This window comes from Tympanuchus pallidicinctus, unplaced genomic scaffold (genome assembly GCF_026119805.1).
Source record: "Tympanuchus pallidicinctus isolate F22 unplaced genomic scaffold, pur_lepc_1.0 scaffold9, whole genome shotgun sequence".
Lineage (NCBI taxonomy): Eukaryota > Metazoa > Chordata > Aves > Galliformes > Phasianidae > Tympanuchus > Tympanuchus pallidicinctus.
This window is the reverse complement of record NW_026294813.1, coordinates 6845240-6869333: the sequence shown is the minus strand read 5'-3', so window position 1 is coordinate 6869333 and position 24094 is coordinate 6845240. Positions and strand designations below refer to the sequence as shown.

The window sequence follows — 24094 nt, the reverse complement described above, 5'->3', positions numbered from 1 at the left end:
TCTGAAATAATTATGTGTATTTCATACAAGGCAAAGGTCACTTATGGAAGACAGTGTCTTTTGCAAAGTTTAAAAAGTCCATGATAGACAAATGGAACTGCATCATCACTACAAAAACTCACACACAAAAAAATCACAGAATTATTCCTTAGAGAAATATGGCAGATTATCTAGGTAATGCTGTAAACACGTATTTTAGGTTAGGGCTCAGATCCTCAGGCAAAGGAAGTTGTATACATACACATGCACACTCTCTCAGTTGGTAAACAAGAAGTTAAAAACAAAATCAATAGTAACAAGAACAACTAAACACCACCACCTTTCCCATATTCTTCCAGTTTCTTTTAAGAATCAGCTAAAACAGAAATTACTTCCTTTAATGCACAATATGAGAGTATGCTAGCTTTGCCTGTAATGTCTCTGCTCAGGTCTGAAACATCAAGCCTGTAAAGCATCTTGCACCCACAGAACTACATAATAACTCCTGACAAGACAACTTCACTTAGTTAAAAGAGTTGAAGTGAGGTCAAGCCTGGAATTCTGATTTTAATTGAGTCTTGTTTTATTTTTTTTTCAACCCCCTGATGTTTTTCATTTTAAGATCACAAATAGCTTGTGTACATATTGGTTCTGAATAAAACACTGGGATAAGAGTTTATTGTTTCTTGTAGTTGGAATTTTTTACAGGAAGAATGTTGCCAAAACAATTTAATAGCATATTCAAAATTAAGAGCGCATTTTGACCCAAATGACAATAAATTAGCTTTAAAAAAGTAAAAAATAAAAGAAAAAAGGGAAGAAAATGATTTCTTCATTTTCCAAACAAAACAGTAAAACAATTGCAACAAAAGAACATTTCAAACACTAGTGAACAATACTACAGAAACACGTTCAGATTAAAGGTAAGGACAGTTCTTTCAAAAGAAAGAGGAGTTCTACAGCTTAAGGCTGCAAGCTGAGTGTTTTGAGAAGTTAGCTCTAAAAAATTAAAATATCTGAGCATCATTAACCCTTCATGTATATTCAACAGCAACCGAACTACCCCAATCATATTTGAAGTATTTCACTAATCTCAAAATTGTGTTTTTAGTGGAACAAAGCAGGTTTTCTTTCAAGTGCCTGTAAGATGTGTTTTGAATTTATTTCAAAGGTGCAGCTTTTCTCAAGATGATTGCATTATCAAGTGTGATAATGTTGCTCAAGGCTGTGGCCAAATGTCACAGTATCACTCGTGACAGCCACAGGGAGAAAGGGATTTTCAGAATAGAAATTGTGCAATCAGATTAGCCAGTCCAAGGAGGATTATAAAGATGTGAATGATCAACGCTGGCCACGTCAGCTGCCCAGCACGATGCATGGAGATCACGTAGATGAGTGATGGATACACAAAGACAAAGGCCAGACCACACGTTGCTCCAGAGTATCTGAAGAAATGGAGAAGGGGAAAAGAGCAAAGAAAAAAAAAAGGGGTGGGGGAGGGAAGAGAACAAATGCTTTATGTTAACTCTTACTTTTTCTTGTCTTTTTTTTTTTTTTCACTCAAACTAGTGAACAGTCTGACCAAACAATGGCTACTTGCAGTCACTAAACACTGATTTATGTTCATTGTTGTCCTGCACTGGCATTTCATGATGTCTCTCTCAGTCCCCCGACTCTCCCTACCTCCTCTCTGACATACCGCTGATGTTTCTTCACATTCCCACATGATTCTGGGCATGAACTGGACTCATTACGGATGTTTTTACTTTCTTCAGGGAAATACAAATAAAATACCAACAGTGCTTACTTTAAGTATCTCTCACTTACAGAACTGCAAATCTTATTGATTCCCAGCCATCTGAGAACACGTTAAAGCACATAACAATAGAACTACTCTTGAAATTGCAACTTTTATTTTAAATAACTTAATGAGATTCAAAAAGGCTGTTTTCCAGACCCAAAAAGATCAAAATGCCCTTCTTGAAGCATAATCAAACACAGCAACTGAAACATCTAACTTTTTCTAAGCATTCTCTTGCATATCAAACCTTTTCATTATTTTCCCCTGCTGTGAATTTCCATCTATTAAGCTATAGTGCAGCCAAATGTAAATTATTAACTAGCAACATATTTTATTTCAAAGATTTGATCACGCCCTTTAGACAGTGGAAATACTGCTACATAAAATAAGTCTGCATAACAAAACTTGTAAATATACATTAGATTGTACATAGAAAATTTATCAGTTGGAAATACACTATTCCAAATGCTTAAGTGCCATGCACAGTGAGTGCGTCAGCAGAAGTCAAGACCAGTTTGCAAATAGAGACGTGTATTACATGATATTTATTTTCAGTTAATAAGTAAACTGTCTCTATCACTGGAATCAGAATGTTTTCACTAAAATGAGAAATAATAACAAAAGAAAAGGAAATGGAAAAAAGGACACCTCAAAGATCAGCTATTGAGCAAAAGTAAGCCATTCTACTAATACTAACCACCCTAAACCTCTCATTCTAGTTTTATAATTGCAAATTTCTATATTTTTAAACATCTCCCTCTCCTGGTGCCATAAGAATAATACAAACTAGGAATGAATGAAAATGATTATGTATATGGAATCATAAAATGGTCTGGGTTGGAAAGGACCTTAAATCCACCCAGTCCCAACTCCTGCCATGGGCAGGGCTGCTCCCACCAGCTCAGGCTGCCCAGTCCCCATCCAACCTGGCCTTAAGCACCTCTAAGGATGGGGCACCCACAGCTTCTCTGGGCAGCTGTGCCAGCATCTCATCACAGTATGAGGAAAGAATTTACTAGCCTACATTTCTCCTCTTCTATTTTAAAGCTGTTCTCCCTTGTCCTGTCACTATCAGACCATGTAGAAGTTGTTCTCCTTCCTGTTTATCAGCCTTTAAGTAGCAGAAGGTATCAATGAGGCCTCCCTGCAGCATTCTCCACTCCAGAATGAACAAGGCCATCTTTCAGCCTTTTTTCATAGGAGAATTACAGAAATCCCATGTGTTTAACACTGTAGATCTAAGATGCAATTTAGAAGTACAATTTTTAGGTTACTTTTCCCTTTTAAGTTACCTGCACTACTGCATTTTTATCATAGACTTTCAAATTAGCTTCAAACAGTCTTAACATAAAAATGAGAGAAATCAGACAATAAGCAAGGAACTTTTATGCTGACATAATATTCTTTGATGTGGACAGTTACATGGTGACCAGGTATAGCTCTAGTGAAACTTGGGGAATCATCTCAGTCACCACAGATGCAAAAGTACTATTATGGATAGTTGCTTGTCAGAACTTTTAAAGAGCAGAAGCAGATTGCTTATACTTCTAAATTTGCTCTGCACAACTTACAGAAGTCTAGGTGAACAAAATATAAAGTTACAATTCCTTACCCTCTTATTGTTCTTTTACAAAATTGAGACATAAACACATTAACACCGTAGGTAAGTTTAATGTGCAAAGCAATGCTTACCTTATGATACCTCCAATATTTGGATAAAATCTTGCCATTGCTACTCCAGCTCCTACAATTGCTACGTTCAGAGCAAGCACATGGAAAACACTACAGAAAAGTGAGAAAAAAGGTATTAAAATCTACACTGTATTTATTACAAAATACCATTACTTTTAATTTAAACTAATATTTAATTGGTACATGGATAGTATTTCAATTCAAGCATGACTCATGCTATTAAAGCTCATTAATTTCACAGGAAATATAATATTTATTGAAAATTCTGAACACCAAACTATAAATATCTAGTGTTTTGACTTCAAATATTCTTAAGGAGTAAGTATGTATAATCTGGCAATTCTTCTGAAAGCATCAGACATGGTACTCAGCTTTCAAGTATTTCAGATAGATATTCAAATACTGAAGAAATCCACAAGAATTAGCTTGCTCAGAGAATGATCTGGACTGCTATGTGTGTGTGAGCTACGGAAACCAACAGAGATACATCACTGAAAGAAAAACATTACACAAAATACTACTGAAAAAAAAACAAGCAAACAAGCTTAATACTTGACCTCTAATATACTTTGACGCAAAACAAACGTTTGAGATGTTGGACCTAATTTAATATCGGGCATGCATACTGCTTATACTAGATTTTTTAAAATTGATTTTGGTTCTACAAATAATTTCCTGTTGCTTTCCTTTTTGCAATAAGGATGAAAAAACTGGAGGCTTCCTGTTCTCCACAAGCAGCTTTTAATGCCTGAGACTAACTTAGTGCAGGCATTATGCACACAGCTAACACTTGGGAGAATATCACTTTTCTTCAGAGAATATAAAATGTTGGCATATTTCAGTAAAGTCAGGAAATATAAGAAAAAACACTGGGATATTTTGGTCACACAGCTGTTTCTATGAAGGGAAAGAAGAATTTGCACACAGGAACCATAGATTCAGTTTTCATTGGTTCAGAATGCTTTGATTTCTTAAAATAATCAAAACCCATAAGCTGATGCTGATTGTTTTAAACGTAGAATGTATCTGTGCTACATAGAAAGTCACTAATGAACAATCTTTTCAAGTGGGCTACAGCTGAAACAGTAAAAGTCACCACTCTCATGGCTGAAAGGCTGGCTGCTGGCTTCCAGGTTTGGAAGAAAGGTTGAAGCAGTAGAGGGGACTCATTTGAGTGTAGGGGAACCATGGCAATTCACACACAAAGACATAATTGAAGATACACACTGTATCTAAGATTTGCCCATAAAAAATGATCTAAAACTAGACAGAAATAACATCCTTCACTCTGGGCTTGGTACCCTTAACAGTGGTGCACGAGAGGTACACTGCAGAGACTGAAGACAGCAGTGGGAACACAGCAGCTGAGAGAAACATCGTCCCATATAAAGCTGGTAAAACCCCAAGGATCACTCCCCAAGAACCAGATGATGAATAAAAGATGGGCCAAACATCTACTGTTTCTCTAATACTCCCTTAAAAAAATCTAATTAATTGCACAGTTCATGAAACTTTTTGTTAACATTTTCTCTCACACACATGGCAGTTTGCAAATCTCACCATGAGATAACACAAATGAAGACAAAATTTATGAACACAGAAAATGGTGGCAATTCTTTCCTTCCTTTTTTTGCTGAGACAAACTTTCAGCAGGTAAAATTAAACAGAGTGCAGGCCACACAACTAGGACATGTTTTTCAAATTTAGGTTGGTACAGAATATTTTTACAGAAAAACTGAAAAAAGTTGGGAATATTTCATTTTGACATGCTTTACAACAGAAATGATTTTGTAGTTCAGAGTTGTTGCTTTTTTAAAAATTAATTCAAGCTTTTTACAACTTCAAAGGCAAACTTATGTGCGTGCAGATGTGTGTGCGCGCATGTGTGCTGTGAAATGAAGTATGATTCCAGTTCTTCATCTGGGAAAAAACATCAGGACAAAGAAAGATGTGTTTTTACTCAAGTGAAAGCAATTGTCTAAAAATGCTTCAAAGCAAGGCAGTGCTTGCAGAGAACTGTTTTCCAGTTTCTGTTGTCACAATTAAGCAGCAATCTCAAGAAAAGTAACAAAAAGCCTGAAAAGGATTTTAATCCATTCACTTCAAAGAAAAAGGTGACACTGTTTCTCCTTGGAACATTTCTGCACCTCCTTCTACCATTTCAATAACAGCTCAAATTAGACTGTGCTTCCAGTTCACCAATAAAACGGACTGTGTATTTAAACTGCAACAAAACAGCTCCTCCACACCTGTGCGTTCGGGTTCTTCTAACTGTTCAGATGCTCACAGGTTATCTCACCTTTCAGAAAGGAGGAACTAACATTCTTAAATCCTGAGAAAAACACTGACATTTTGAAAACAATCCTTCTGAACAAAGATCTGACATCTACAGCTACCAGCAACTGCATTGTTTCAGACAGTGCATTTTTATAAATAAGATTCCAAGTTTTATGCAGGTGCACACCTGCCAGGACAAGCACTCCCCATAGGCATTATGTTTTCACGATGCAGCTTGGTTCACCAGTAGCTTGCTGTACACTTAATGATCACATGTTGCACAAGGTGGTCAGAAAAGAAGTAATTTTTGGCAGCATAACCACATCACTTCTGGCTTTTTTAGATCCATAGGGAAAAAAGCATTCAGTAGACACGCTGCATCCAGTCTTCCCCTGGAGAAGTGGTGTTTGCAGTTAACCTTGTGAATAATGGCCATATTATTTCGCTAACTTCAGCATCCTTAAACTAAGAATCACATCAACAAGAGTGAAGACAAACCCCGGGGCAGGGAATAAACTAAAGAAGAAACTGGTTAAAAGTCCTGACAGGTCAGAAGCAAAGAAATTAGAAGTGCTGCAATCAGTGTGGAATCACAACATGAACACACACATTTGAACAGTAAGGAAATAAAAACAACATAAGTAAAGATTTTTGAAAAGTCACTGAATCTAAAACTGAATTTTCTTCCCAGAAGTCTCGCCCAAGTGACACCAGTCAAAAGACTCTGAATCACTGCACTTCAGATGCAAAGCAGAAACGTACATGCAAACAGCAGAAATGTACTTCACTGCATCAGAAGACACAGCTGTAGGAGAACTGGCAGGTCTGCTGGGCTGCCATGGAGTAAGGGGAGGACATCTTTTAGGAAAGCCAAGGGATTTCTGTCCATCGGTTTATTTAACCTCTCAGAGCAAGGAAGATTTTAAGAAGAAATTCTAAAAAACGATGACTATACAAAGTATTTTATGCACGGCATGTAATTAAGGGAATTCTCTGTCACAACTATCACTGTAGCTACAAGCCAACAGTAACACTAGAAAAAATTACTTTTCTATACATGCAAGAAGATCCAGAATCACACCACAGGCAGCAGATAAACCACATGCCTCTGGCCATAAGTCACTCATTAAACGATGCCATTGCAAATATGTCTTGCTTTAGAAAAGAAAGTAATTTCCCAAAACACAGCATTTTGGCCTTCTTTTACAACACGTGAGAGAGAAGAAAGATCTTCTTGGATTTTGTTCCCGTATGTCCATTTATGTGTTGTGGTCTTTACACTAATGTACTCTTTGCTCAATAGAAGATGAAACTAGGATGCGTTCTGTTATCATTAAGTCTTCTGTGGGAAGCACAGGAAGGCTCCAGGCTTTGTGATGGTGCCTGTCATAAGACCACTGTGTCCAGCATGTCTACATATGTGTTTAAGACAGACAGTGGCACAGGTGTCTGAAACTGGTAGACAAGGAGAATCCGCTAATTTAGAGTCAATATGTATTTCAGCTCTCCAAAGATAAGGATGATTCTTTTTTAAAAGGCAGAATTTAGACCCAGTTGGGCTCTCAGAAACCAGCACCAGGCTTACTGTTGGAGGACACCTAACTGTGCGACCTACTATAGGGAATCTGCTTTAGCAGAGGGGCTTGACTCAATGATCTCTTCTGACTAAAAAATGTTTTTTTTGAGACAAACAGGATAATTATAGACAATGTAAATTTATTACGTTCTGTCAGCTGCAAAGGAAATTTAATATAGGAAGGATGTAACTATGGAAATACATCTAATTAGGCATATTGAATCACAGCGAAGGTAAGAAGAGGCTAGGTGGCCAACACAGATCTTCAAATGCACCACCAATATGAATTTGGCGCACTGATAGATGTGTTCTATATGCATGTGGATGGATATACCATGAAGGAACAAACCTAAACTCTAGTTACACAGCCTGAAAATAAATCAGAAAAGGTAGGAAAAAATCGTAAACAAACAGAATCAGACTCAAAATCCCAAGATTTTTGTGGTTTTAATTTGTAATTAATTAAATTAATTAATTTGTAATCCCTCTAGACAAATGGTGCAGAAACTCACCTGCTTTTTCTTTTGCCTCATCCTTCTGATTCCTTAGTTACAAATAAATTTTCACAGTCAAGTGAATATTCCCCTCCATACACACACCCTAGATACACACCTAAGAGTTAAAGTCTGTATTTCAGAAGACCGATTAGTCTTCCTTTTTTGCCTGGAAACTGTTAGCCACTGACATTTAAAATTTTGGTAAGAGCCAAGTACATATAATTTATCATTTTCCTATGGAGAAGCATACAACTTAGTATTTCCAGCTGAATTCTTCAGGGTGGATCAACAGGATTTACAGTGAGACATCAGGTTAACATCAGTAAGAGCTACCGTCTCTATCTTTTCAAAATGTGTCTCCATAAATCATCTTTCCCATACTGCTTTTAAAACACAGTTCTCTCAGCATAACAGAACAGTAAGGAGATCACAGGAGTATGAAAATATCTACCACGTCCTTCTGGAAGCAGTAACATGGAATTCTAGCTAAAACAGAAAAATTTCTTCTCCAAAAGAGTGGAGAGGCACTGGAATAGGCTGTCCAGGGAAGTGGTGGAGTCACCATCCCTGGAGGTGTTCAAGGAGCATTTAGATGTTGTACTGAGGGGTATAGCTTAGTGGGGAAATATTAGTATTAGGTGGATGGCTGGACAGGATGATTTTGGAAGTTTTTTTTTCAACCTTGGAGATTCTATGATTGAAGGCCCAAACAGCTCTGTAATTAACACATTTTTCGTTGATAAAATGATGATAGGAAGAGCATTGTATTCACAGGCTCTCACAACATCAGGACCACAGTTCTAATTTTTCCAGAATAGTTGGTGGTCAAAAAACCCAGAAAACTGAAATTCTTCCCTAGAAAGGCAATAGGAGAACAGTGGTACTAAAAGATCAGCTTAGGTTGCTGGTGAAAATCAGTCCTCACGAGGTATTTCACAAGCAGACCATGGGTCTTCTACTATAATCCTAGAAAGAGGTCTCATGCTCACTACCATTCTTCAGTTAGTCTCCACTGCACAGGAAAACAAAGCTATAAACATACAGAAGCTGGAGCCTAGATATCAATTGAGAGACATTCGAGCAACATGTGAGATACCTGGGGTACCAAAGAGAAACACATATAGTCAGAATATACTATGTACAGAATTGCCCCCACAGGTGAGCAAGAGAACAAGTGGCTTTCTAGAAACGATTTCTGACTTCTCAGAAATGATAAATACCTCCCCCTGTAAGGACTTCAAAAAAAAAAAAAAAGAGAGAGACTGAAGCTACCCACAGGACATCCCAGAGACAAGTACAAAGAATGTGCAGTATCCCATTCGTCATACCACAAAAGCTTAAAAACAGCAAGCTTGAGCTAACATGAGCAGACACTTTAAGGAGAGGCCAGAAGGGAAATGAGAACCATTCAGGGAGTGACTTGGGAGAAGAGATGGGAAGAGGCAGATTTACGTAATACTAAGAACACGGTTATTTCCCAAGGCTGTGAAATCCATGTTTAGCCCTTAAATCAATGGCCTTGTTTCCAATAGTAGCTTGCAGAGTTCCTAAAAATCTCCTTTACTTTGAACTGAGTACAATTTAGCAACAAAAAAAACAGGCATTTATTTCATGTCCTAATTTAGACATCCAGTTTCTAGACCTTTCCATAACTATTTTAGGACCCAGAAGAAACCTGAAACTTTTAACAATGTCTTCCCAGACCTGTATGCTACTGCTGATGCCACAGAGGAAATACACATGGCTTCCTGTGATATTTTTTCCTTCCCTCCATCAACAGTAATTCACAGCATAAAATAACAACTCAGAGATAAACACCGACTTCTCAGCTGTGACAAATTCAGATGATATTCCAAATATAAATGTCCTAGGTTTTATTTAAAACAACAGCAACAACAAAATAACAACAAACAAAACCGAAATTGAGTTGTGGGTCAGCTCTTCCCTGGTGTTCATGCAAGGTACAAATGCAAGGGTGTGGCTCATCTCTGAAATTAGCATCTGAAAAGCTATTTTTATAAGCGTAACAGCAGTCAAGATAACATAAGTAACAACTCAGTTAGCTATCAGCTCTGTTTAAAAACAGATGGATGGTTACTAGCTTTGCACACTCAACCCTGAAAGGTTAATATGCAGAGTACATGCCTTCAAAACTTAAAGACCATTTGGCAAAATTTTTCTGAACTGAAAACCTTTTTTTTCTGCACAACTACTTTTTTTGCTGTGCAAATTCAAGACAAAAGAACTGTGTTAAAAATGACAAAATGAAGAGCTAAAACAAAAGACACGGCTCCCTCCCATTCTGCTCTGCCAAGCCATAGCAGTCCTGGTCTGCAGGCTAGAATTTCCTCTGCATGCCTATTCAACCTTTGCCTCTGCAAACATTTTGAATTAGCTTTTGAAATGTACTAATGCACCAAAGGAAACTCTGAAAGCCCAGCCAACTTTCTGACTATACACAAGAGGCTAGTTAAGCACAGTGTGCCAAGCTCTTGTCAAAGGACAGTCTTCTTACCTTGGGTAAGCGTTTCCAAAAACCTGTCTTAATAGCTGGACCCGTGCCAGATAGCCCAACAGTGGGTATACAGTAATCATCTGGAACAGCAGAAATATTCTTGCAATAAAAGACATGATGTCGTTGCTGGGAAAGTTATCTAGAAAATTCTAAACAGAGGGATAACATTACATTTACCAGTGATGTCTCAATTACATTTATGTGCTGACTTTTAATACCTGTGTTCAAGAAAGAAGATGCTAAAAGCAAATCTAAATGCTAGATCAAACCCGTAACACGAAATACTTTTTCTCCCCTTTGAAATTGTTATGTAACCAAATACCTCCTATTTTTTTAATACTAAAGAGATGACATCAGTTTCAATGTTAAAAAATATTTTCTACTCTCAGTATTCAAGAAGAGCCAAGCCTATGGAGCAGCTACCCTGACTTCTCAGACAAATGAATTCATGTGCCCTTATTACCTGTCATATCATATCTAAGGAGTGAAAAAAAGTATTTATTCAGTAAAACTGGATCATTATCATAAACAAAAAACATTGCAAACACCCGAAAACCAGAATATATAAGACTTAGATTACATGGAAATACATAAGGGTCTTTAGGGTGTGTCTACAGAAAATAAACTATAATAAAAACTGTTGTCATCTATTAACTATGGATTTTATCCCATTAAGTTACTACAGATGATTTTAAAAGTATCATTTCCTGATTAAGCAGTAGTGCCAATTCTAACTAACCTACAGTCAGAGGAAGCCTTTAAAACCTGCTTCATTGCTACCTACTATGCAGGCAATGTGGATCACTTTGCATAAAATACATCACCAGCTTACAATTCCTATCTTTGAACTAGTCAAGGGTGTGAGAATCAGCCTTGCCTATAGGCAGAGAAGAGTTTAATAGCCTTTACAGCAGTGCTATGTGTTATCTGAAAAACTCTGTTGGCAAGGCCTAGCACAGTGCTATACTGCAAATCTATCCATAGCAAGGACTGGCGTGAATGCACTTGCATTTCCTTTCATGTTTTGGGGTGGTTGTTATCTTTTTTTTTAGAGTACTTGAAACGAGCCCAAGTGAGCAGGATTTGTCACTGAACGCACAATTAAATGCAAACATGATACTTTTCAGAAATAAATAAACTAAAAATTCAAGTCTGCATTGCTCCTTTTGGTCTTCACTTTCACAGAAGATTTATTTAATGTTTGTTTTTAGACAACTACTGGCAACCAGACATGAATGCTAATGAGATAACAAAAGCATTACTCATCTGCTTGTGGTAGTGCCCATGAAGCATCAGCCAACTAACCAGAGTGAAGAACAGATGTGTCTGCCAGGATGAATCACGAAGCAAGCAGCAGAAGCAGTTTCTTTTAATAACTTGATTAAAGGTCAAAGATGACTATGTAGTGCAGTAAAACATCTTACCTGTTCAATACATTCTTTGGATAGTGGTGGAGAAGGAAAAGATGCAAAAATTATTACTCCAACATACAGATATGTTAATCCCACCAGGAAGTAAGCAATGGAGAGGTCTCTCACCTAAGGAAAAATAAAACCTTATTTTGGCCAGCACTGACACACCAAAACAGACAAAAGAAAAAGTTCAGTAGAAGATTTCTATTGTATTTGCTATTGTTGCTTTTATATTTTATATTTTATTATTATTTTACATTTTTTACTATTTTTACTATCACTTACTATTACTTGAATGGAGACTTCAAATTAGATCCTGGATCAGACCAGAAAGTGCAAGATAATTCAAACTGGGGACAAGTATTACACATTTATCTAGATATGCAAGGTATACAAGAAAAAGATATCCCAATATAAGCAGTATGCTTTTGCTGGGTACACAAACCATGAGTTGTGTACATACAAACATACAAACTGAAAGAAAGCTCTCCTTTCTTACATACACCTGTTGCTATCAGAGCCTTGGGCGCAGAGATGGTTGTCAAAGACAAAACCCATAAATGCCTTAATTGGGATTTAAATTCTACGATTAAAGATATTGGCATACCCAGCTGCAGATATAATGGAGGATAACACACTCCAAAACAGAAACCAATGCATCAGATATCCATATGAATACCGTGATAATGGAAGAACTAATTAAATTAATTAATTAAAAATACAAGTACAATCACAATAAAGCAAAAGCACTTGTATGCACAGAGGTATATATGTTCTTTAGTTTTTTATTATATGATATAATGCCTATTTTCTTTAAATTTGCATATCTGCTCTACTAGTGAATTTCTATAAATGCTCCAGATAAGTGCACTAAATAATTGAAGAATTGAAGTTCTTCAATTTCAAAGTTGAAGAATTTCAGAAGACAGTGCTAAAGCTAAGGAGATAAATCCACTTTGACAGTATTTCTGGTTTACCTCATAAGACACATAGCATGTATTCAAAGTCTGTTAGCAACATTTAGTACTGGAACACAAGCAGCAAATCTTCTCAAGAGCTTTATGAAATTGCGGAATTCACAGACACAGTACAGTGACTTAATAGCAGTGTACCTAGAGTTTTGTCTTCATCAACTCCTTTTTTTTTTTTTTAGAAATAAAGACATCTTTATTTTTTTACTAATTAATGAATTATATTCTGTATAACCATATGCTGTGCTACGAGACTGTCATACCTTATAGCAAACCATTTGTTCAGCTGCTGCTAATAATCAGCTTCTTAGAGGATTATCACTAACAACTCAATATATGGCCTATTTTCCTATGGCCCTATTTTCCTATGACTGAGAAGCAAATCTTATTAACTCAGGTACAGCACCAAATTATTAGAGCCATATGGCTTGCAGACCAGGATTCTACAGCACCCAGCCAGTTCACAGAGCATAGGAAAACGCTTCTCCAAGAGTTTCTTCACACTACTTCCTTAACAAAAGAAGTGCATCTTACACCTTTGTGGCATCTTCTGAAGGCAGGCAGTGTCCAGTAAAAATACGCACATGGTGGATTACAAATTTCAAGAAAAGTTCAGAAGAAAACCAGCTCTCATGCTCATTTTGCCAGATCAATGCTCTTTTTTTATCATCAGTTCAGAAGAAGCCAATAATCCTTCTTATCAGGCAACACAATGCTGGTAATGCAAACCCCACGGTATACGTAACAGTCCTTGCCCCCTCAACTGCTGCAACCTCTTTCTGTTCCTGCTCAGACATATACAGCTAGAAGATGTTTCTGTAGCCTCTACTGTCCTCATGCTTGTTGCTGAGAAAGGACTACAAGCTTCAGCAGAGGTTGAGAAATACAATTGTATTTAAATTATTCCAAGAATTTCTCTTCATGCTGATAGAGGAAAGCGTACAGGCTTTCAGATCCCAACTACATCTTCAACAGCACCAGTGTCGATCATAAGAAGCCATTTTTTAAATACTAAATATAATCATCTTAATTATGAGTAACTTTCATTAACTGCAGGAATCAGACACGTTTGGAGTCAGGTGGTTTTGCAGACAGATATGAACTCTCACTTCTTGAAGATAGTACTTGGACAATTTTTCAAAATATACTGTGGCACATTATCTGACAGAATTGGTTTAAAATTGCTTCAAATTTGCTATTTTAAATGTATTCCCCATGCACAAAGATAGCACAGTAACTATCAGTTGCTATTTGTATTTGGCTTATATACAAGCTCTGTGAACAAATGTCAAATTATTTTTGCTGTACAAGTACTTGCAGTTGTAGGGGCATGTGATCTGAAAACAAACCCATGCAAATTCATTCCTTTGGACTACATCTGATTAAGTGTCACTAGCAGGTGTGCTATTACCTGTGATTATATTAACTAGACCATGCTCCTAGAGTTTCTAAAGAGTGCTTGCCTAAACTAAAACTAAATGCTGTGATAATTTTTATAATTTTAAAAATTATAAAAGTTCATGACACAATACAGCCTTGACTCCAGTTGCTATCACAACACAAACAGTATTCAGATTTTGAGATTTTGATTTCTGTTAGCAAAAAGAAGTAATAGTGGCAATCAAAAACCAAATTTTATCTTTCCTCATATACATCAACTGCATTGCAAATATCTGCTTCTCAGTAAGAAAAAGGGCTATCTTTGTGCAAACGTGTGTGTATGTGACAGGAACACCTTTTGATTACTATATAGGATACCTCAGTTCACTCTCTAAAGACCTTGATTATAAATACTGTTTAGACAGCATAATTACAGATAAAACTAAAGGACACATGGGTACAGATAAAAGGATTACTTTTAAATAACAGAGCAATAATCGCATTTGTCTATTTTAAATTTAATATAAAGATCTTGATAGCCCTTTTCCCACTCAGGTGGAAGCTGCCTAAACAGAAATACAGTGGTCCTTGCATCCAGAGTTTACAGTCTAAAAATGAAATGTAAAACATATGGTTGAAAGAAAGAAGTATATGGGGGATCAGAAAGGAAGGGAAGTATCACAGATAACAGGCGGGTCACAGTCCATAAGGACTGACACCTTGCCACCTGCCAAGCCCTTCCTGAGTACACCTTTAATAACAAGCAGCTGCAGAAGTGGAAATTGGGCAATACTTCAGCTACTGCTATTGCTGACCAGTAGTTTTTCTGGTCAAGATATTCAGAATGATGCGTTAAAAGTGTCTCTGCTCTTATAGAAAAATGGACTAAGACTAGCAGCGTTCACAGAACAGACACAGAAATTGGCTTCCTAAAAGAAGGATAAGTTTGATAGACCAGATGAAGCTAACTTAGGGAGAGCTCTCATAGTACAAGACATTATGTTACAAGCCATGGATGAAGACCTAGGCACAGGCTGGGTGCAGTGCAGTGAAGGCTCTGTGGCTCCCCAGATATTTCCTCTGGGAAGACGAAAAGAGCCAGCAACTTTCAGGCCTTGTTTTCTCTGTAACGGGACTTGGGGAAAACAACTTATTTTTGTTCAGTATTTTACTGAAAGGTAGTTTGCAATTAGTCAATTTTTAGATAGTGAATTCTGTATCACTGTGTACTAATGATTACTATATTAGAAAAAGTAGCTTTTGACTGATGCATTTCAGATTGGTAACTTCTCAAAAGGCAGATGCTACTTCTGTAATATCTTAACTAGACTCTGATCTATAGCTTAAAAACAGACTTTACATGTTCAAATGATAACACATAAGAGGATGACAAAAGTACTTCACTAAAATCCATAGTCTGTGCATAATCACACAGAATCACAGAATCACAGAATGGCCAGGGTTAGAAAGGACCTCAAGGATCATGAATCTCCAAGCCCCTGCTGCAGGCAGGGCCACCAAACTCCCCATTTAATACTAGACCAGGCTGCCCAGGGCCCCATCCAATCTGTCCTTGAACACCTCCAGGGATGGGGCATCCACAACGTCTCTGGGCAGCCTGTTCCAGCACCTCACCACTCTCTTGGCTGGAAAGATAAACTGATGATAGAGTCTTGGCTGGAAAGATAAACTGATGATAGAGTATTATCAATGGAAGCTCACTCTGTTCTTGGGGAATAAACAGTTCTCCAGTAAGGCAGAAAACATACACAACCCTCAGTACTGTGCCTTCTAGAGACCCCATCTGAATAAAAAATACTCTCCTGTTCCCAGTCTTTCCCTAGGAATGTCCACAAACAATTGTTAGGAGATAGCCCTTGCACACAGAGCATGTCAAGCATAGCTGTAGCTCTTGTGCTGGGCTTGTACAAACATCCAGTTTGCTGAGAAAGTTGCTTAAGGAACCAGATCACAGAAGTGTAACAGATTCAAAACCAAAGAAACCCAACAAATAATCTTTCTCGAGTTTGTTAATTTTATGTACAGTTTCCAAACCAGTTCACTGTGTAGTTGCACAAATATACTGATTGACACAAGAAGGAAAAACTGGAAGACAGGAGCAGGGGATATTTATCTCGCGGGATTACTGAATGTAGATCTGCAGATGAAAAACTATGCTTACAAGGCTTCTGCAGGCTGTGCTGCTGACACTTGACTTACTTCACTTCACTGCTCCTGTCACACCCACAGCACTGTATGGGAACAGCAGCTGGAGGAATCATCCTCCCATGAGTGTTTTAAACTTTGGACAGTGATATATGCCTCTGACTAGAATGGAAGCTGCTATTGTTTTGGATTTCTGACTCCATAAAAGGCACTCCATTGTTTTTCTTACTCTTTTTCCACCTCTCCTAAGTAGTTCTTATTACTGCTAGTTTCAGGAAGTTGTACTTTTGCAGGTTGTCAAGTTCTGTGCCTTTTCACAGAACGCTCATGGATGTGACATGTTAATAGCTCAATCCATTAATTAAGCAGCAGTCTCCATTTGATCCCTGTGAGATACTGACATAAGAGTGTATCTTGCTGATACAAATACAGGAAGAGGTTACTCTCTACCTGTGACCAGTCACAGAGGTTGAGATTCATATAAATACGTAAACTTTCAACTTAGTCAAGCAGAGCAGTGAAATAATCACAGAACACTTCTTTAGCAATGTCAATACGTCATTAACATTTACAAAGCACTTTGCAGACCTAGGTGAAAAGCTTTTGTGGGGTTACAAACAGAAAGAAACAGGCAAAAAAATCCCTAGCTAAATGCAACTCCTAGAAGAAAAACACACAGATTTGGCTTCCTTTTATAATGCTACATGAAAAGGTGCTCTTTCTGATCAGTTTAAACACACTTCTGCAGTGCAAGATTATTGCTGAGGACTGATGCATGAGATGCATGCCTCAAAATCCAACTTAAATCCTATGAAAGGTGTTCAGAAAACTGATTCAAAAGCAGACAGCAGTTTCTTCCTCCTTGATGCAGAAAGAGCAAGCTGGAGAATACTCCAGATTTCAGACTGTCTCCACTTCTCTAACTGCTTCCTCCAATATAAATGCAAGAGGTAAAGCCGCATGAAAAGTCTTATAGCAGCAAGGAGGCAGCAGACCTTCCCTGCATACAAAGCTGACAGCAGAAATGACAGCAATTTAGAATGTGAAATCCACAGCTAAGAAAAACATAATATTGCCCTCTTGTGCACTGTAAGATTTTTTTACAACTCATTGAGAATAATTTACTTATTTTCTTTCTCCAGAGCATTGCTAATCTACTCTTTAGCTGTTAAACTTTTCAGAAATGCCTGTAAAATACAAAAAAAGCCTTCCTAGAGGATTCATGACTCCTTTTCAGAGAAGTATCACTATCTTGGCTCACAGGGACAAAAAATCTATCTATGAAGATTTATCAAAGCAAAAAGTCATGTCACCTCAATGCACTGGTACGTAACCTGCACTTCACCTGAGTAAATAAATCAGATGTACTAGTTTTTGACCCATCTAATACTTTAAAATATTTTTATGTTACTGTAGTTAAATTTCCAGCCAAGATTTTAATGAAGCTAGACAGGAATCCCAGAATGCAAGTGAGAAAAAGAAATCAAATAAATGTATCTGAAACATTGTACCATCCTTACTCAATTTTTAAGACTAGAAAACATGAAGAAAGAGTGCAGTTTCATGTGGATGAGTAGTAAATAACAAAGGTTAAAGACCAGCCCAAAGACTAGATATCACAGAAGTTCCCAATCCAGACTTCAGCTTTGAGGATTTCCTAAAGAGGGTCAGGTTTCTCTGCAAACCTTAACTTCAGTTCACAGATTCACTCAAGCAACTCTCGAAAGAGACATTATCTAGAACCCAACATATAGTTGGATAGAACTATAGCTGTGTAGAACAATAGTTCAGGTCTCCTTTAGAATGAGTTCCATGCTTGAGATTCTCCTATTTTCTGTTTTAAAATCCATGACTTCTTCTACAGCAACCTTGTCAGTTTTTCTGCTTCTTCTGTGTAATTTGGCCACTTAATCACACATAAGCCTGGGATGTTCCTCAAGACTTTCATTTCAATAAATTTTTCATTCTTCTGTTACTCATTGGTAGCCAGTATGTATAACTTGTTTCTTCTCAGATCACAAAACCAATTTACATATTCTCAAACTGTTACAGTCTCTGGATTAATTTCCAGAGAAACAGACTGGAAAAAAATCACTGTTGCATGGTTATCTAGTTAAAAATCAGCAAAGCCTTGTGGAATTACTTACGTTGTTTTCTTGATTCTTGTTATTTTGAAGAAGAGTGATGACACAATTGTGAATGAAGAAGGCAAGCGTTAGAACCCCTGTGAGCTGAGGGAACAGAACTCTAAATTCTAAAGGAGGGGAGAAAAAGTGTTAGTAACTTGTTTCTATGAAACGTCAATATCCAGATAACATATAGTGTGGTAGATTCACAAAAGTAAGAATAGACGTGTTGAAAAGGGACAATCTGTCCTTGACCATAGCCAACACAAATATTTAATTACGAAGTACAAAATGCATGAAGATGGTGGTTACTATATTACGCAGTCTACAAGAAAGTTTCTTGCATGACCCCAGCCACTAAAGTGTAGCAGGTTAATCTAGGACTTAAACATACAAGCCTTCCTGCTTCTGAACAGTTTAACTGCAGAGCATTTTTTAAAGCAGGAATTGGTTCCACTGCAGCTGTAAATGTTCTGGTCCCCAAAAATGGAAATGAGAGAAAAGCTATTATATGCTCTGAGACCTTCCTTTGTTTTTGAAAAATGATGAAGATTAGCAAACTGGTTATGCTCCTAAAAGAAAACTGCCATATGCAGATGTTAAAGATGCTACTTCAAAAACAGGGTACAAGCCCCTTCACTAACCCTTTATAGCATCAATGATGCCTTTTTAAAAATCTGTAGTCTCCATGGAAATAGCAGAGTATTATTTCTTTGAATACTAGAAGGACTATGTTATGCTGAATATTTGAAGGGTCTGCTCAGCCCAGAGAAGAAAAAACTGAGAGGGGATCTGATCAATGTTCATAAATATCTAAAGTGTAGGAAGTAATTGGACGCGGCCAGACTCTTTTCAGTGTTGTATAGTGACAGGACAAGGGATTCTAGACAGTCAAAAACTAGAACACAGAAAGTTCCACACAAAGAGGTGGAAGAACAGTGAGGGTGACGGAGCACCGGAACAGGTTGCCCAGAGAGATTGTGGAGTCTCCTTCTTTGGAGATATTCAAGATTCATCTGGACGCCTACCTGTGCAACCTACTGTAGGAAAACAGCTTTAGCAGAGGTTGGACTCTGATTTCTAGAGATCCCTTCCAACCCTTGCAATTCTGATTATGTCCAGAATACTTTTCCTTGAAGTGCTGCAACTTATCTAAGAATTTACCAATGCCGTAACACGATTAAAGCACCATCTTTGTTGATATTATAGAAGGATAAATATATACTGGAGAGAGTTACAGAAATTCGATATGTGAGAGCTCGCTCAGCTTCTGGAAAACATCCAGCAATACAGCAGAACACTCATCAGATGCTCAAAAACCCTCAGAGATCACACAGAGCTTTATGCAAGAATATTTAAATCAGCTTTCTCTAAAGTGCAATGAGGTTGAGCCAGTTAAAAATACTTCAAGCAAATAACACAGGGTTCAACAAGTTTGACAGAAAATACTTTCTGTAAGGGTGGATTCACTGTATTTTCAGTACCTAACAAGCACGATGTGTTACCAATAGATTCAGAGTGCTTGTTTTCCATCCACTACTTTAATGTCAATAATAAAAATTGAACCATCAGATTCAGAATTTCTTTCAGTATTGTTTTCCTCATCACTACAACAACCTGCTGTAGCTGCATTTGTGTGCATCACCTACATGCTTTGTCTATATTCTAACAGTATTAGTAATGTTACTGAAATAGTCTAACGACTGGGTACTCCACTTCTTCAAATGTAATGCTATATATGATAGGAAGTGATTCAATTCAATATAGGGTGACCTGATCTGGGTGGCAACATTGCCTCTGAGTTGGAACCCAACTCTAATCGTTCCATGACTTTACAATAATATTAGAAGACACAACTCCTGTAAAGAGTAGGGAAAAACAGTTTAAGATCTGGTCCTTATTTCTCTTTTGAGGTCTCCTAAACCAAGAAACTGATCTCTTTAGACTATCTTTTCATTCAGTAGAACTGTTTATGCAAACATAATGTCTCACAGAGTGATTTGTAACGTTACTGTGAGAGTGGGGGAAAGCAAAACAACATTCAAGAAAGGAAAAAAGGGTACCGGAAAGCTAACAGCTGTTGGAAAGTGAAGATTCCTGAACCTCTAGATGCAACTTCAGACAGCATTTCCTTACTGTGCTTACCACACAAAGATGTTAAGAGGTGAACAAGACAGACATTTTAGAATTGTTTTAGAAAGCAATTAAGCCCATCATATACATTTCATTACATTCTTAATTATCTTACCTGGTACAAAAAATTCATTCCCTGTAAACCAGTTGAATTCTAAGTGAATTCCCAGGTGAGCAGCCTTTACAGTAACCAGAAGAACTAAGTAGATAACTGAAACCGTACCTAGAAAAGACCAAACAAACACCAAGAGGCAACAGAAAGTATTTTTACTGTGCTTTTCCTTGCTCCTTCCAACCAGTTATAAGTAGCCGAAACTTTTACAGGTGGCATTCATTCTTAAAAATACAAAATAGTTCCAAATTTTCTTTTAGTTTCTTTTTTTTATATGTGAGAGAAAGAGCAATGCAAACTTGCACTGAATGCACATGTTAAGTATGTTTAATGTTCTGCAAATACTGCACTAGTCACAGTGAACCAGCAATCCCTCATGCTAGTTAGGTAAGAAGAGCTCTAGACGATAACCGATGGATTCTAGATTCAACTGTCAGGATTCTAATTGGACGTGAGACATTGCTGGCCAAAGAAAGCACAGCTATCTCAATGTCCATTCACTCAGTCCCTTGACTGCATAGTCCAGTGAGAGATGAATTAATGCTTACTACAGTTGTCAACTTTAAACTGAGAGATAAAAGTTTGATAACAATGCTTGATAACTTTAAAATTTGTCATGATCATGGAGAACTTTGGTCATAATACAGGATTTGAACTCCACCTCATTGGTCCAGAGTCATCCAGCAACAATCTGCACTGCTAAGGGATTATGAATAAGATAACAGTTTGTACAAATGCCTTGCTGTGTCTGCCTGTGAGACAGAGAGAGTATGAACTTGGCTTCAGAACCTAAAAGAGAGGGGCAGAAGAAGGGCAGATAATAACTACTCAGAAATTGAAGGAAACCTTGCACCAGTAATTAAGGCTACTGTGATGTAACCTCCAGGTCAACAATATTGTATTATTTCCAAGGCTACAAGGTAAATTACAAAAATACAGTCAAAGACTAAGAAGATAAAAGGTTCTGTTCTTTAGGATCCACTTAACAGCTAAAATTATCTACAGTTTCCTCACAATTTAGGTTTCCATAAGTATGAAGATAAGCAAGAGTTTTCTACAAGATTCATTTTAGTACATGAAAAATCAGACAAGTCTTCCAATTCTTGTCTGAAAAACTTAGAAGATTTACAGAAGCTAAAGCAGCTTTGAAATTCTTCTGCATTAGATAATAATCAATTGAAGTTATGAGAAAATTCATGCTTTAATACACAGGTTAGTTCTCAAGTGAAAAACAGATGCCTATGATAGAGTGCTTATTTTAAAAGCAGATATATTTATGGCATGTCTCACCTGAAAAATATTTTCTTAACCCTAAACTTGATATTCTATATAAACACCTGACTTTTTAGAAAGAAGCCTTATCACTTACTCAAATTCCTATATTGTATCTCCATTTATTAGATCCAGCAATAGTAGTTACAAGCTCTAATTCACTGTCACACTGGCTAAATAAAGTCTTCAATTCCCTGCCTATTATCTTCTTTACAATACAGCTTCATCTTTTTCAAACAGTTCTGTATTTTCCACCTGTTTTTTTCCCCTTCTCTTCAGTATTGGCTTCAATGCAATGCCTTCCAACATCATGAAAAGTAACTGCCCCCACTATCACTTACGTACTTTATTTACTTTACCATTCCCAACTGCTTTGTTCTTCTATCTCAATGCACAAAAACAAGGAGAAGTCACAATTTTTGTCCTTGTAGTACAGAAAGGCCAGATGCTGAGCTGAAGCAAAGCATGGCAGCAGGTTACAAGCACTGACTGACTGACGTTGCTGTGAATTAATAAACTGATTAGTGTCAAATTACTTCAGGTCTGAAGTACTTATCTTTGGAAATAAGTGCCTGTTCAAATACTTACCAGACGAGGAAGGGTGTAACTGACTGGTTGGGCCAAAGTAGTACGTATCAAACACTGCACTGCAGTGTGTACCACAGTTTGGGAAAATTTGTTGCAAATACAATGGAATTTATACAGGATTATCAAGGGAGCAAAGGGAAAAAAATCATTTCCTACTCACCACAAGGCTCAAGCAAAACAGGGTGGAAAGTCTGCAGGTGATTAACAAACTGACCTATGAATTGCCCAAGGTAGTATGCTGCTGGCAAGCTTCTACTAGAGTAGATTTCAGTGCTTTCTATATACTTCAGACACAATAAGACAATGCTCTAGTAGTACTCGTTACCTACCTAGGACATTAAACTTTGCAAAGAAGGATGGAGACTTCAGATTTAGCAGGGGTAGAAGAACAGCAATCAAGTAAAATGGTACTGTTTGTGATTTGCTCCACCACTCCTCGAAGAGCTGAAAGCCTGTACTGTTCCCAGAAGAGAATATCATACTCTGGTTCTGTGGTGGGTGATCACTAGCAGCATTTGGACAAATGACTGAAAAGGAAAATAAAAATATACACAGATGAAAAGAATTTCACTTGCACATAGTTTTCACTACTAAGATCCCATAATTTCTGGATTTTGCTTTACCTCTAGGGCGAAGAACCAAAACCAACGTTTAGCAACTCAGATCTTCTTGTTTTTTATCAGTAGTTCAGTGCTACAGTTTCCCTGTTGTGCACCTTGTACTACAAGCTGAGCACAACAGAAACACTCACTTGTTTGTAGCTTGAGTTTTGGCATAGAGTCTCCAGGGTTACCTACCTGCAGCCATGTTCTGTGCCTACATAAATCTGCCCAAATTCAGTCAGAGCAGCACACCTCTACATTTCACTTCATGCTTTGCATTGCGATCTGTCCTGCACTCTTCACATCATATTAATAAATGCATGCACATCTGTCTACAAAAGAACCTGCATCACTGCATGTTGCATGTGATACACAATGAAACACACAAATAGCTTGACAAGAAAGCTATGATTACCAGGGGCAGGTCTAAAACTCATGTACAAAAGCAAACATACTCTCATCTTGATGTAATGTCAGGTTGCAAGTAAGTCACTTTCAGACAACAGAAGCAACATGAGAAATACACACATAATTCTGTGAAAAGACAATGTCAAATTCCTGTTACATGGTAACACCTGAACAGCACCTTAACAAGTGACTGGAACAAAACCAACCAAACATAAAAGATGCTGTGGAAAATATGCCAATTGTGAAAATATGCCAATTTGCTTCCGGTTAATATTGGCATTTCTTTCTAACATGTCTATAAAGTTATGTGTTGAAATATGAACCTGCCTTACAGTTCTCATGATTTCTCCTTTCTAACCTTGGCATTCCACAATATTTTATAGCCTGCCTCCCACACTGCCTTCATAAGTATTTTGTTACAAAGGCAAAGGTGTATAAAGTTTTTTGAGACCATTATGTTAATTCCAGTATTCTTACTTGCATTACGTTACTTATAACAGGACTGTTTCACAGACCTTGAAAAATGCTTTTGGTTTCTGTGATCTCCTTCCTCCCTCCCCCCCAGATATCCAGCCAAGAGACATCTG

At 37.4% G+C, this 24094-nt stretch overlaps 1 protein-coding gene across 2 annotated transcripts in view; it reads right to left on the bottom strand.

The window, feature by feature from the left end:
* SLC38A9 (solute carrier family 38 member 9) overlaps window positions 1-24094 on the bottom strand; it is a 42879-nt gene continuing 18785 nt past the window's right edge. For both annotated transcript variants that reach the window (XM_052670612.1, XM_052670613.1), the window contains exons 9-15: window positions 22827-23024; window positions 20641-20748; window positions 18414-18520; window positions 11762-11875; window positions 10338-10486; window positions 3473-3562; window positions 1-1424 (exon numbers count right to left, since the gene is read on the bottom strand). In XM_052670612.1, the coding sequence (XP_052526572.1) occupies window positions 1259-1424; window positions 3473-3562; window positions 10338-10486; window positions 11762-11875; window positions 18414-18520; window positions 20641-20748; window positions 22827-23024 (932 nt within the window). In that variant the 3' untranslated portion in view covers window positions 1-1258. The remainder of the gene's footprint in view (window positions 1425-3472; window positions 3563-10337; window positions 10487-11761; window positions 11876-18413; window positions 18521-20640; window positions 20749-22826; window positions 23025-24094) is intronic.